General features: G+C 42.6%; 1 protein-coding gene across 1 annotated transcript; it reads right to left on the bottom strand.

The window, feature by feature from the left end:
- Positions 1-3,447: 3,447 nt before the first annotated feature.
- Positions 3,448-8,436, bottom strand: LOC139543532 (PR domain zinc finger protein 12-like). The gene is made up of 5 exons (XM_071349699.1): positions 8,076-8,436; positions 5,872-6,062; positions 5,496-5,651; positions 5,103-5,214; positions 3,448-4,731 (listed from the first exon to the last, which is right to left on the bottom strand). The coding sequence occupies exons 1-5, from the start codon at positions 8,293-8,295 to the stop codon at positions 4,295-4,297; spliced, it is 1,116 nt and encodes a 371-aa protein (XP_071205800.1). The 5' UTR covers positions 8,296-8,436; the 3' UTR covers positions 3,448-4,294.
- Between the last annotated feature and the right edge of the window lie 4,376 nt (positions 8,437-12,812).

The following is a 12,812-nucleotide window of genomic DNA, read 5'->3' as shown; positions in this document are numbered from 1 at the left end:
TACTATTTTCTACATTGTAGAATAATAGTGAAGACATCAAAAATATGAAATAACACATATGGAATCATGTAGTAACCAAAAAAGTGTTAAACAAATCAAAATATATTTTATATTTGAGATTCTTCAAAGTAGCTACCGTTTGCCTTGACAGCTTTGCACACTCCTGGCATTCTTTCAACCAGCTTCATGAGGTAGTCACCTGGAATGCATTTCAATTAACAGGTGTGCCTTGTTAAAAGTTACATTGTGGAATTTCTTTCCTTCTTAATGCGTTAGAGCCAACCAGTTGTGTTGTGACAAGGTAGGGGTGGTATACAGAATATAGCCCAATTTGGTAAAAGACCAAGTACATATTATGGCAAGAACAGTTCAAATAAGCAAAGAGAAACAACAGACCATCATTACCTTAAGACATGAAGGTCAGTCAATCCAGAACATTTCAAGAACTGTGAAAGTTTCTTCAAGTGCAGTAGCAAAAACCATCAAGTGCTATGATGAAACTGGCTCTCATGAGGACCGCCACAGGAAAGGAAGACCTAGAGTTACCTCTGCTGCAGAGGACAAGTTCATTACAGTTACCTGCCTCAGAAATTGCAGCCCAAATAAATGCTTCACAGAGTTGAAGTAACAGACACATCAACTGTTCAGAGGAGACTCTGTGAATCAGGCCTTCGTGGTCGAATTGCTGCAAAGAAACCACTACTAAAGGACAACAATAATAAGAAGAGACTTGCTTGGGCCAAGAAACACAAGCAATGGACATTAGACTGGTGGAAATCTGACCTTTGGTCTGATAAGTCCAAATTTGATATTTTTGTTTCCAACCGCCGTGTCTTTGTGAGATGTAGAGTAGGTGAACGGATGATCTCTGCATGTGTGGTTCCCATCGTGAAGCATGGAAGAACAGGTGTGCTCAGCAACCTTCAAGACTGTTAGAAAAGCATTCCAGGTGAAGCTTGTTGAGAGAATGCCAAGAATGTGCAAAGCTGTCATCAAGGCAAAGGGTGGCTACTTTGAAGAATCTCAAAACCTTGATTTGTTTAACACTTTTTTGGTTACTTCATGATTCCATATGTGTTATTTCATAATTTTGATGTCTTCACTATTATTCTACAATGTAGAAAACAGTAAAAAATAAAACCCTGGAATGAGTAGGTGTGTCCAAACTTTAGACTGGTACTGTATGTAGAGCATAAAATGCGGTTAACATATTTTGTGTGGACATTGCTTTTCAACTGATGTCTGTTACCTTCAGGGTCTGAACCATTCAAGTTCGAGTTGGATGGCAGTGGTAAGATGTTTCACATCCGGGGGCCAAACACCACACGTCTTCAAGACCAGCTACCTACATGAAGACATTCACCCCCATTTAAGGTCCGCCAGGAGGATGGTGCTGAGATGTGCCGGTGTGGCCACTGCTGGATGTGGCTCCCCACTATTGCCTCCCTCAAGATGCACCTCATCCACAGTCCATGCAACCTCCACTTCAGGTTCCTCCAACATGTGAACAGGGAAATCACAATTAACGTTGCCCAGGTAGAGAATGAGGTCTTATTCACCCCTCACCAGGGACTCAACACTGCCAGGGAGTCAACACACACACCTGTCCACAGGGAGTCCCTGCCTCTCGCAGGAGACCCAGGGAGGAAGATGAAAATCACTGCCTCGCTAAGAGGTGCACGGAGGAGTGGGGAGGAGCTACTGTCCTCCCAAATAAATATTATTATTGCTCCATTATACACTGTATATACAAAAGTATATGGACACCCCATTAAATTAGTGGATTCAGCTATTTCAGCAGCACCAGCACACAGCCATGCAATCTCCATAGACAAACATTGGCAGTAGAATGGCCTTACTGGAGAGCTCAGGGACTTTCAACATGGCACTGTTATAGGATGCCACCTTTCCAACAAGTCAGTTCATCAAATCTCTGCCCTGCTACAACTGCCCCGGTCAACTGTAAGTGCTGTTTTTGTGAAGTGAAAACGTCTAGAAGCAACAACGGCTCAGACGCGAAGTGGTAGGCCACAAAAGCTCACAGAACGGGACCGCCAAGTGCTGAACCGTGTAAAGCGTAAAAATCATCTGTCCTCGGTTGCAACACTCACTACCGAGTTCCAAACTGCCTCTGAAAAAATCGTCAGCACAAGAAATGTTCGCCAGGAGATCAATGAAATGGGTTTCCATGGCCGAGCAGCTAGACACAAGCCTAAGATCACCATGCGCAATGCCAAGCGTTGGCTGGAGTGGTGTAAAGCGCGACGCCATTGGACTCTGGAGCAGTGGAAACGCGTCCTCTGCAGTGATGAATCGCACTTTACCGTCTGGCAGTCCGACAGACAAATCTGGGTCTGGCGGATGCCAGGAGAACGTTACCTGCCCAAATGCATAGTGCCAACTGTAAAGTTTGGTGAAGGAAGAATAATTGTCTGGGGCTGTTTTTAATAGTTCCGACTAAGCCCCTTAGTTCAAGTGAAGGGAAATCTTAATGCTACAGCATACAATGACATTCTAGACAATTCTGTGCTTCCAACTTTGTGGCAACAGTTTGGGGAAGACCCTTTCCTATTTCAATCAATCAATCAAATATTTTTCTAAATCCCTTTTTACATAAGCCGATGTCACATAGTGCTATACAGAAACCCAGTCTAAAACCCCAAACAGCAAGCAATGCAGATGTAGAAGCACTGTGGCTAGGAAAAACTCCTTAGAAAGGCAGGAACCTAGGAATAAACCTGGAGAGGAAGCAGGCTCTGAGGGGTGGCCAGTCCTCTTCTGGCTGTGCCGGGTGGAGATTGTAACGGCACATGGCCAAGATGTTCAAACATTCATAGATGACCAGCAGGGTCAAATAATAATAATCACAGTGGTTGTAGAGGGTGCAAAATGTCAGCTTTTCATAGCTGAGCATTCAGAATTTGAGACAGCAGGTGCGGTAGAGAGAGAGAGAGTCGAAAACCACATGAAAATGCCTCCGTGCACAAAGTGAGGTCCCTACAGAAATGGTTTGTTGAGATCAGTGTGGAAGAACTTGACTGGCTTGCACAGAGCCCTGACCTCAACCCCATCAAACACCTTTGGGATGAATTGGAACGCCGACTGCGAGCCAGGCCTAATTGCCCAACATCAGTGTCCGACATCACTAATGTGGCTGAATGGAAGCAAGTCCTCTCAGCAACGTTCCAACATCTAGTGGAAAGCCTTCCCAGAAGAGTGGTGGCTGTTATAGCAGCAAGGGGGGGACCAACTTCATATTCATGCCCATGATTTTGGAATGAGATGTCTGAAGCAGGTGTCCAGATACTTTTGGTCATGTAGTGTATCTGCTTGTGTGCTTTAAATGTTTGTTTATTGCTTCCTTCACAGCTAATAAACATTCCCAACATGCTAGGAGGCTTCATAGTAGGCTACCAAAAGGTCAAAAGTAAAGACCACAATGCAGACTTGTTAATATCATTATTTATTTAGAATATAAGGAAAGCGCATATGTATTTACATTCACATACAGTTCAGAATTACACAATGCTTTACATGAATATACAGAAATAAAGTGTCTATTACACAGTGTCAATTTTTGATAAGGCTGAAATGAATGTACACTGCTGCTCTCCAATTTCTACATACTGTATATTTCATTTGAATTCTCCTTTGCTACTTTACTATTCAAGCAACCTTCTCCCTGAGTTGGTGGGGCTAAGATGACAGGATGTAGTTGAATTCATGACAGAACCATCCAAAAACTTAATCTGTTATGGTAAAACATAATTATCTGAAATACAGAGTACTTGTCTTTACCAATTGAATTATTGACTAGAATAGAAAACTATTTCCTTTGGTCTCCTGCGTCCTTGCAATACTGTTTTGAGTATACAAACAAAGATAAACGGACAGTTACTCTCAAAATACTCTTGAAACCAACATTCAGTCCTTTGTTCAGGTTCTTTGAGCAGGCACTAGTAGAACAGTTGACTCTACTAACAGTTGACCCTCTACATGAGACCTTTTTTGTGAGAATTACAAACATAATATCCAGTAAGTCTAAGGAGACTAGATTGTAAATAAGGCAACCAGTAAAAAGTATTTAAGAATGTCTGTACCATCAGTTCAACCCACCAGGTATACACCCAATCACACTCTCTGGCACAACACAAAGTTATTGCAATGCCTGCCATACGAGCAAACAGTGGCTGCCCATCCTCTGAGAGAGAGAGAGAGAGCGCAACCTGTGACCCAGGTGTGCATGGGTAAAGTGTAGTTTGTATTAGCAAGTGTCTCTCTCTCCTCTCTGCTATCATAGCACCATGGTGGGGATATGGTGAACCAGGGGGACCTGGTGTTGGGACAGCCTGTTGATCGGTGGGGGAGGAGGTGAGACTTGGGAGGCAGTGTCTGCGCCCGCCGCCCCTGGTCTGTGCCTGGCACTCTTCTGGTGTGCCCGCAGCCCTGCCAGTTGGGAGTAGGCGCTCTGGCACACGTGGCACTTGTAGGGGCGCTCTCCGGTGTGCAGTCGCACGTGGTTGCGCAAGGTGGACGACTGGCTGAAGCGGCGGTTGCAGAAGCGGCAGATGAACGGCTTGTCCAGGGTGTGGATGCGCATGTGGGAGCGCAGGTTGCTACGAGAGTTGAAGCCCCGGTGGCAGATGACGCAGCGCATGCGGCTGGTCACAGACGGGGAAGAAGAGGAGGAGGGGGAGCACGATAAAGAGCCGTCACAGGAGTGAGAGTCCTCTGTCAGGGGAAAGGAGAAGCAGAGTGACTGAGTTGTTTGATTCACAAACTAATGTGACTGACGTTTCTAATGTTGAATTTAACATGGGATAGAATCAATGTATTTTCAGTACTTTGCAATAAATAAGAGTGATGTAAATCTGTTGTCTGCAGCAGAGCCCATAAACACTGGCCCCACAGATAAAGAAGCCTGTTATCTGGTTTTCTAAATACTCAATAGGCCCATACAGTTTATCCACAGCCACATTAACCAGCTCTAAAGAGGTCATGAGTGGCTGCCCAAATGCCAGTCTTTGTCTGTTTAATGATTTTGATAGTCATCAACCCCCCCCCCCCCCCTCTCTCTGTAGCCTGAGGGGCAAGGGTCTCACCATTCCGGCTCTTTCTCTGATGCTCCTCAGTACCGGGAACGCCGGGAATACCAAGGAAGGTGTTGTGGGAGTTTCCATACCACACCAGCAGCTCCTGGTCTGGAGGGATAGTCTATAGAGAGCGGGAGAAGGAAAATGTTCAGAACGAACAGGAGTACCGGGAACGCCAGAAGGTCGCGCTGTTCAGCAGATGACAATAGGTTGCCCTTACTTCTATATGGGCAAGGGGAAATTCAATTACAGTCAGTCTATAGATTTGACACCAACAAAGAAGGCCTACAAACGAATGGGCTTAACTGCAGAACTTGTCATTATTTCAGCCACAACATAAAACCTGGACATGCCATAGGCTTCATGTCAGTTTGGAGTGATAGTATCTGGCTTGGTTCTCACCTCTGCAGCTCTGTAGAAGATGCTGCTGCCGATCTGCACCACCTCCAGGTTCTGCTCCTGTTCGTTGCGTGCACACTTGATATAGGTCATCCAGCTGCGATGGTCCTCCTGGCTGGCATCAATGAAGTAGCGCACCGTGCCGTCCCCGTTGAACACCTATAAGAACAACAGCAAGATCTTAAGAGTCTGGTACAATGTTAACATATAGCTTCTTGTACATACAGCTTGTGAACAAGACAGATTATGCCCCCCTTAAACCTGTGCTTCCCCCACAAAAACATGACATATACAGAGATTCATTGCTGTCTTGCTTCCATTATTCCCTGCCTAATTGTGAAAGCAGATCAGTCCCTATAGCTGCCCAGCTGATTCTCACCTCCCACATGAGGTTGTTGTTCTTGAGCAGGTCTACGTGCTCAGGGGAGATTACCCTGCCAGTGAACGGACCCATCTCTGTGCCCGCCTTGATCCAGGTCTTGGAGAAAATGCCCAGGCCCTCGCCAGGGATAGAGCTCTGGGCAATGATCACCTCACTGGGCAGCACCAGGCTGGAGAGCTTCTGGACCTCTGCAGGGAAGAGAAAAATAGGATATTTTACTGCTGTGTACAATTCATCAAAGCAGTGAATTTCGTCAATCTATCCATGCATGAAAGAGAAATGTATGAAATAGTACCCAAGCTAAACAATTTGCCTAAAAAACATTGAGAATAGGAGTGGTTTAAGTCAGACATTGTGCATTAGTGCTAATATTATTGCATGTCCTTTAAATAAAGGCCAAAAAGCAAAATGGTTGATATATATAATACATATATTTCGAATAAAAGATTCACTAAAAATGATGCTTTGATAACCTTTTGATAAAACTTTATGAATTGGAAAATCTTAAACAGGGGGTGGTCTTAAATAATGTTTATGCTCCTCATGAATTAGGTGTTTAACATTTTGTAATTGCCAACACAGCAAATAGATTGCATCTTATTTTGGTCATGAAATATTAAGCAACTTCTTATCCACCGTTTAATTCGATTAAATTGATGAATTGAAAGTTTGTTGAAAAGAAAAAAAACTCGGAAAGCATTTTCATTCTCATTCAAAACGTTAAAAAATAAAACTCTTGGGATTATTTAATGTCAGAATCAAAGAAAATGTATTTAAAACTGCGAAAAGACGGCCTGAATAGAGGTTAAATAGTCTTCTATTGCTCAGGGTCCAGCAATCGGTCATGCTTCAGATGCGATATTCATTATGTCCAACTGAAAGAAACGGCTAATTCCAAATTCATTATCCTTTAAGAACTTTGTAGCAATACATTTGCGCTGAATTAAATGAGGACTTGTTTAAAAGCCCCAGGAATTTCTCAAACAAAAAAATGGAAAGGCGATTAGATGGTTGACATGGTATGAATGGCAATAGATTTAGCCTTCACCGCGCATTATCTGGGGAACAGAAAGTGAAAAGTGCCGGAGCCCCATAGCTGCCAAAGGAGGAAAATAGACTGCCGGGAGATTGATGAATGCCGGATCAAATCCGGGACACCAAAGAAAGGGAACCTTTCTCTCCCCTCGGTTTAAGTGGAAACTTTCTCAGGTCAAGCACAAAGTTAACCAAATGAATTGAATACCCTTCGTCTTTCAGTCAGCAACAGTTACACGCCTAACAAGCTTCTAAATGCATGGTCTCAAAGCGCTAAATTAGTTAATGCGTTAAATGCGTGGAAATAAAAGGGCCAATGAAGGAAAATACAGGAGAACAGTAGACCTAATGAGAAAGTCACAGAGACCTTGGGAAGAACAGAGGAGTGAACGTTCCCACTTTTTTGGTTCACTCTCAACGACATGCATGATGAGACCTGACTAATGTTATTTGGCTGAATACATTCTAACTAAAGGTCTATTTTAACACTTTTTAGTCAATTATTGTCAAGGGGGTCATTTTCTTGCCATAGGCTAACAACAGACAGAAGTTGTGAAATAAAAAAGTAAATCTAGGCTATTTTTGTTTTAGGTAAGACTCGTGAGGGCAGCTCCCGCTCAGCCCAGTCCAAGTTCTTCTCTGTCCTGGCACCCCAATGCTGGAACAAGCTTCCCCCTGAAGCTAGGACAGCAGAGTCCCTGCCCATCTTCCGAAAACACCTGAAACCCTACCTCTTCAAATGGTATCTTAAATAATACCCACCCCCAATAAATACAAATAAAAGAAAAACTTCCCTGAACCAACATTTGCACTTGACCCCCCCCCCCCCCCCCCTTCCAGCTCTGACTTTGCTGATAGCTTCTTTATTGAGGACAAGTGTAGGCCTATTTGCTATGCCTGTGATATGTGGTTGCCCCACCTAGCTACTGTATGTTATGATGAATGAATGAAGTCGCTCTAGATAAGAACGTCTGCTAAATTACTAAAATGTAAATGTTATAGTCAAATAAAACGTACAATTTCAAAGTTCATTATTTGTCACACTTTGGTATTATTACTACAAAAACAAATGTCCAAATATTAGGATGTTAAACATTGCAACAGGCCTGGGCTCGTGGCTGATTTTATTGGAAATTATTGGAAGAATTCCAAAAGGGGCAACTTACCTCCGGCGAAGGACTGCGCGAGGACCTCAGCTGTGAAGGCTGTCTTGGGACTGATGCTACTCTGTCTATCCTCCATCAGATGCTCCCCGATCACATTTCTCCACCTTCCATACAAGAAACTGTGCAGAATGTCTGACGTGATAATGTCAGACAAGGACCGACTCTGACATTTAAATACAGACTTTAGGGCTAAAGCCTCTGCGGGTAATACCGAGCCCATCTCGCAAACTACTGCAAACCGTGTCAGATATGAAAGCCTCTAAATGTAAAGTGGATATTCCCTCCCGTGAGACGGCTGGTTGGAAAATGTTCCGTCCTTTCTCAGTGAGGGTCCTCTTTATACAGTAGGCTATGTGGCTGGTCTGACCCCTCTCTGATTAGCTATTAATGACACTCCCCTTATGGTATAGACCATCTCCAGCAGAAGAAAAGCCGCCTCTATTAGGCGGTCCTCCCCTTTCAGAGAGAGAGAGAGACGGTGTGTGTGTGTGTGTGTGTGTGTGTGTGTGTGTGTGTGTGTGTGTGTGTGTGTGTGTGTGTGTGTGTGTGTGTGTGTGTGTCTGTGTAAGAGAGAGAGAGAGAGAGAGAGCGAGAGAAAAGAGAGAGAGAATTGAATTGAATGAGTGAGTGAGTGAGTGAGTGAAATGGAGAGACGGACAAGTAGCCAATGCTACTCAGCAATATTAACGGATTATCTCTTAACTGCACACATGCACGTTTTTGTGCGCATCCGATGGTAAATAGGCCTCAACGAACAAAAATCAATTAGGGGAGTATCACACATTTTGTTTAAGTCACTGACAATTATTCAAAACCCTTCACACACCAACCAGATACGATTTTTCTTCATTAGAGATGTCCAACACCGCCTTCCATGAAACTAATTCCAAAAAAACAACCTCGTCGCCAGTTTAGCACTAGATTTAGTCGAATATACAAATCGACATATAAAATCAACATTGCTATGTTACTTAGGGCCTATTAATACAATTGAAATATGTATAACATATCATAACGTAGAGCAAATGTCTCCTATAAAATTCGGCTAAACATGTCAAAATCATGTTTTCATATTCCATTCAAATGGCCAATAGGACAATTCAGGGTTTGAGTCCCACGTTTAACAGAATGAAAACGCTGTCAACTTTAAACTGGTTCAACAATTAGTTTAAACGTTTGTCTGTCATCAAAATGAGGTCATCGGGTCTGGGAGTTGCGTAAACGTTCTTTCTCATGCATTCTGTATTCATGTGGTCGGCAATAAACAATTTCTTCCAGGGAGTTGTAGTGCGGGAATTACAGAATAGAAACAAGCTTAACGTGCTTTACCGCATTGTCCCAATGCAAAGCTGGTTCACTTCTCTATCCCTTGTTGAAGTAAGCGGTTTAATATTCATGGGTGTTCATAGCCCTTCAGTATATTGTGACAGCATTTAGATGAGTATATACAGCCCCTTTCTTCTCAATAGCCACAGTTCTGTTTTTTCCTCTATTTTTTGGGCTTGATGGACTGGGGGTAATTTAGCAGTTCTCCTTCTCTTCCAGCAGAGAACATCTTTATTCCGTCCCCGGCTCGCGGGTTTCCTATTCAGTTCCTCTCCAAGTAATGTCAGGGGGCTGAAAAGTGCTACAAATCAATCGTTCATGGTGTTTTGAGGACAGTTTGACACCCATGCACTCCGCCTTTCTTCCCAACAACTATAAGGGGATGGTCCGAAAAGCTGGGCAAGTAGGGCTCTGGCGAATGTGGACTCAAATGGAAAATATATGGATTATAAATGGAACGGGGTGTTTTGAACGCAGAGATAGTGAAAAGGTGAGTGACCGGGCACAAAAAAAGATTGTGGAAACAGCTGCTTTTTAGGAGGGATCCCTTTCTACATTTGTCCCCTTACCCAAATGCAATGTCCCCCCTCTCTGAACAGGATTCGTTCTCAGATTGATTTACATTTAATGCATTTCAGCATTTATTACACTAAGGGTCTTCAGCTTGCAGGGCCAGGGGGTAGTGACCATTCTTTATAAAGAAGAATTTAATTAATTGAAACGGGGTAACGCATGGATTAGATTATTTGCTTATCTATGCATTAACCTTTTATTTTTCTGTCTGGTAAAGCTATGGACACATCAAGTGCAGCCAGTCACCCTGCTCAACCATATTGAAAAACTATTTATGCCAGTATTTGTTCATTTCAAGTGAATGAATTAAACAATAGCCTTTATATGGGATTTCCTTCCAATATTTAGCAAACATTTTGAAGTGCGAAATATCAAAGTAGTTGTATGAAATAAAGCTCAGGATTTCAGTTTTATCTTGTAAACCTACAACAACTAAATTAAAAGGTTCTTATATGCTTTTGCATAAAATTACGATATATATTTTTTTTTTAACGGCTTTTTTAAAAGGGTGCAATATCATTCAAATATACTGTATAGGAAGGTTATTGATAATGATTCATAACGGCAGAGAGTAGTTGGGCTTAAAACAGAGTAGGCCTTTTTACAATTCCATTTAAAACGACTCATTTTACTTCAATAATCAAACTATAGCTGCAGACTACTTTTTAAAAATGTTCTTACATGACATGTTACTTTAATATTTGAGTTCACTTCAACGCTTTCACCCCTGAAAAAAGCCCATGCACGTAATACCCTAATTGTCTCAAGAACTGTAAATCAGCGTTTCCTGTCTTTATAATTTTTTTTTACAGACATCCTCTCCTTTAAACAGTCCTACATAATACAACAACCGTTACCCATGCATCCATGATATATTACAAGCATTCAAAATTAAAGTGGGCTGAATAAATCATATTAAAAACACTAAGCTCTTATTAGACATTAACCAACACAAACATTCTCAACCAGAAGACAAATCGACATCAGTTTCAACGCTGAATCCTTCCTTCTACTAACTACAACCTCAAAAGAACATCAACTGAGAGGGCCTGGCAGACCGGGCTCCTCCTTGGGACCATTAAAAAGAGATTAAGGTAGATATCCCAGCATGGTGGATACAGTAGAACAGCTCATCTGCAGGAAAGGTGAGAGAGGTCCAGTCCCTCCCATAAGGGGTTTGTTTCCCTGGAATGGAACAGTACACCTGCTTAACGAAACTGGAGCTTATTATTAAGAGGGGAGGGGGGGGCAAAGAGGAGGAATGCAGATGTATGTGAGAGAAGGTGAGTGGGAGAATGCATGAGTGAGAGAGAGAGAGTGAGAGCGAGACACCCCCCCCCCCCCCCCCAGACACACACCCTGCTCAGATAGGACCCTCATTGTAAAACAAACGTATTGTTAAATGACCAAACAAACTATATCAACTATAATAAAAGGCTTGCATTTTATTAAATAATTTGTCTCACTTTTGATTTACTCAGACCGGTGAAAACAGAGATTGCACCATATGTAATTGAATACATTTTTCTATGGACAGCCCTGCTTAAACAAATCAATAAATCCTATTCAATAAAATATGCATTGCTCTACAGGGCAGCTATTCAGGACCAACATTGTGAACATTGAATGAGCCATAATACATAGACACTGTAGTGTCCACATCGCATTCATATGAATGGCCCCTCACAGCCTACACCGAAAACCCAGCATATACAGTTAGTGATAATACTAGGGATTAGGTTTTCTATACAGCAGCGTAGAGACCCTATTCAAACTGAATGGTCCCCCCATTCATAATCATGGCTCTCAAACCCAGTCCGGTGGAGATCTGGAGAACAACTACATTCTGCCGCCTTCGCAATGGACCACTAGGCCAGGGACTAGCAAGAGGATCCGAATCGAGGGCTGGATTTGGAAACAGCTGCACAGTATCAATGGGGGGGGGGGGGGGGGGAGCAGGGTCCACTATGGCAGAGGCCCCCTGCGGAGTGCAAAGATGTGGGTTGACAAAGATGCTCAACAACGGTGCACCGGGGACACCCTTGTGGACAGGTCCCAGAGGGAGGGAGCATAAGAGCTGGAGACTTGAGCAAAGATTAAGGAACATTATGAAGAAGATTTAACTTTAGGAAAACAGCCCTAATGTTGAAAACAGTCATCCAGAGTTGTATTGATTTTCCAAGCTATAGCATACACTAGTTACATACAGGTTTAAAGGACCAAATAGTTTGGTCTGCTTCGTGTTTACATTTGTCCTATTGAAAACAGTGATACTGGTCACAGCCCTACTAAATTAATATTTTTGGCCACTCACTTAAGGAACTTGTAGTTCATTGTGGGCTAATGGCTTGCCTGCTGTTGATTTAGAATGTTATGAACAACGAATACCTATTATAAGTGATGGACAGTGGATTTGAGTCAGTCAAACTGATATTTCAATGCCAATAAACCCAGTGCCTTCAAAATCCATTCACTCAATTTAACAATCCCATCGGGCCTTTTTCAGTCATCAGATCTGATTTTGACAGCAAACATCTTTGGGGGAAAACATGAGAACTTGTGGTAGTTTCACTTCGTGAGGGGGTTTATATAATGAAATTAAGAGGTCAATTTAAGTCCCCGTTTCAAACGTATTCAATACATGACAACTAAGATATACACAATTACCAGTTCTGTCATCAGGTAATGTTTGGTGACTTAATTCAATCATGGCACATATAGTAACAGTAATTGGGTAAGCTCCTCTTCCTTACCGTCAGTAAATAGACTGCCTTTAAATGACCATGCATCTTCTGGACATATGAACTTTGCACATTTTGTTTGTCTTTCAACGTATGT

The sequence above is a fragment of the Salvelinus alpinus genome, chromosome 18 (genome assembly GCF_045679555.1).
Source record: "Salvelinus alpinus chromosome 18, SLU_Salpinus.1, whole genome shotgun sequence".
NCBI lineage: Eukaryota > Metazoa > Chordata > Actinopteri > Salmoniformes > Salmonidae > Salvelinus > Salvelinus alpinus.
Note: the sequence above shows the minus strand (reverse complement) of the source record. Positions and strands in the feature narration are given on the sequence as shown.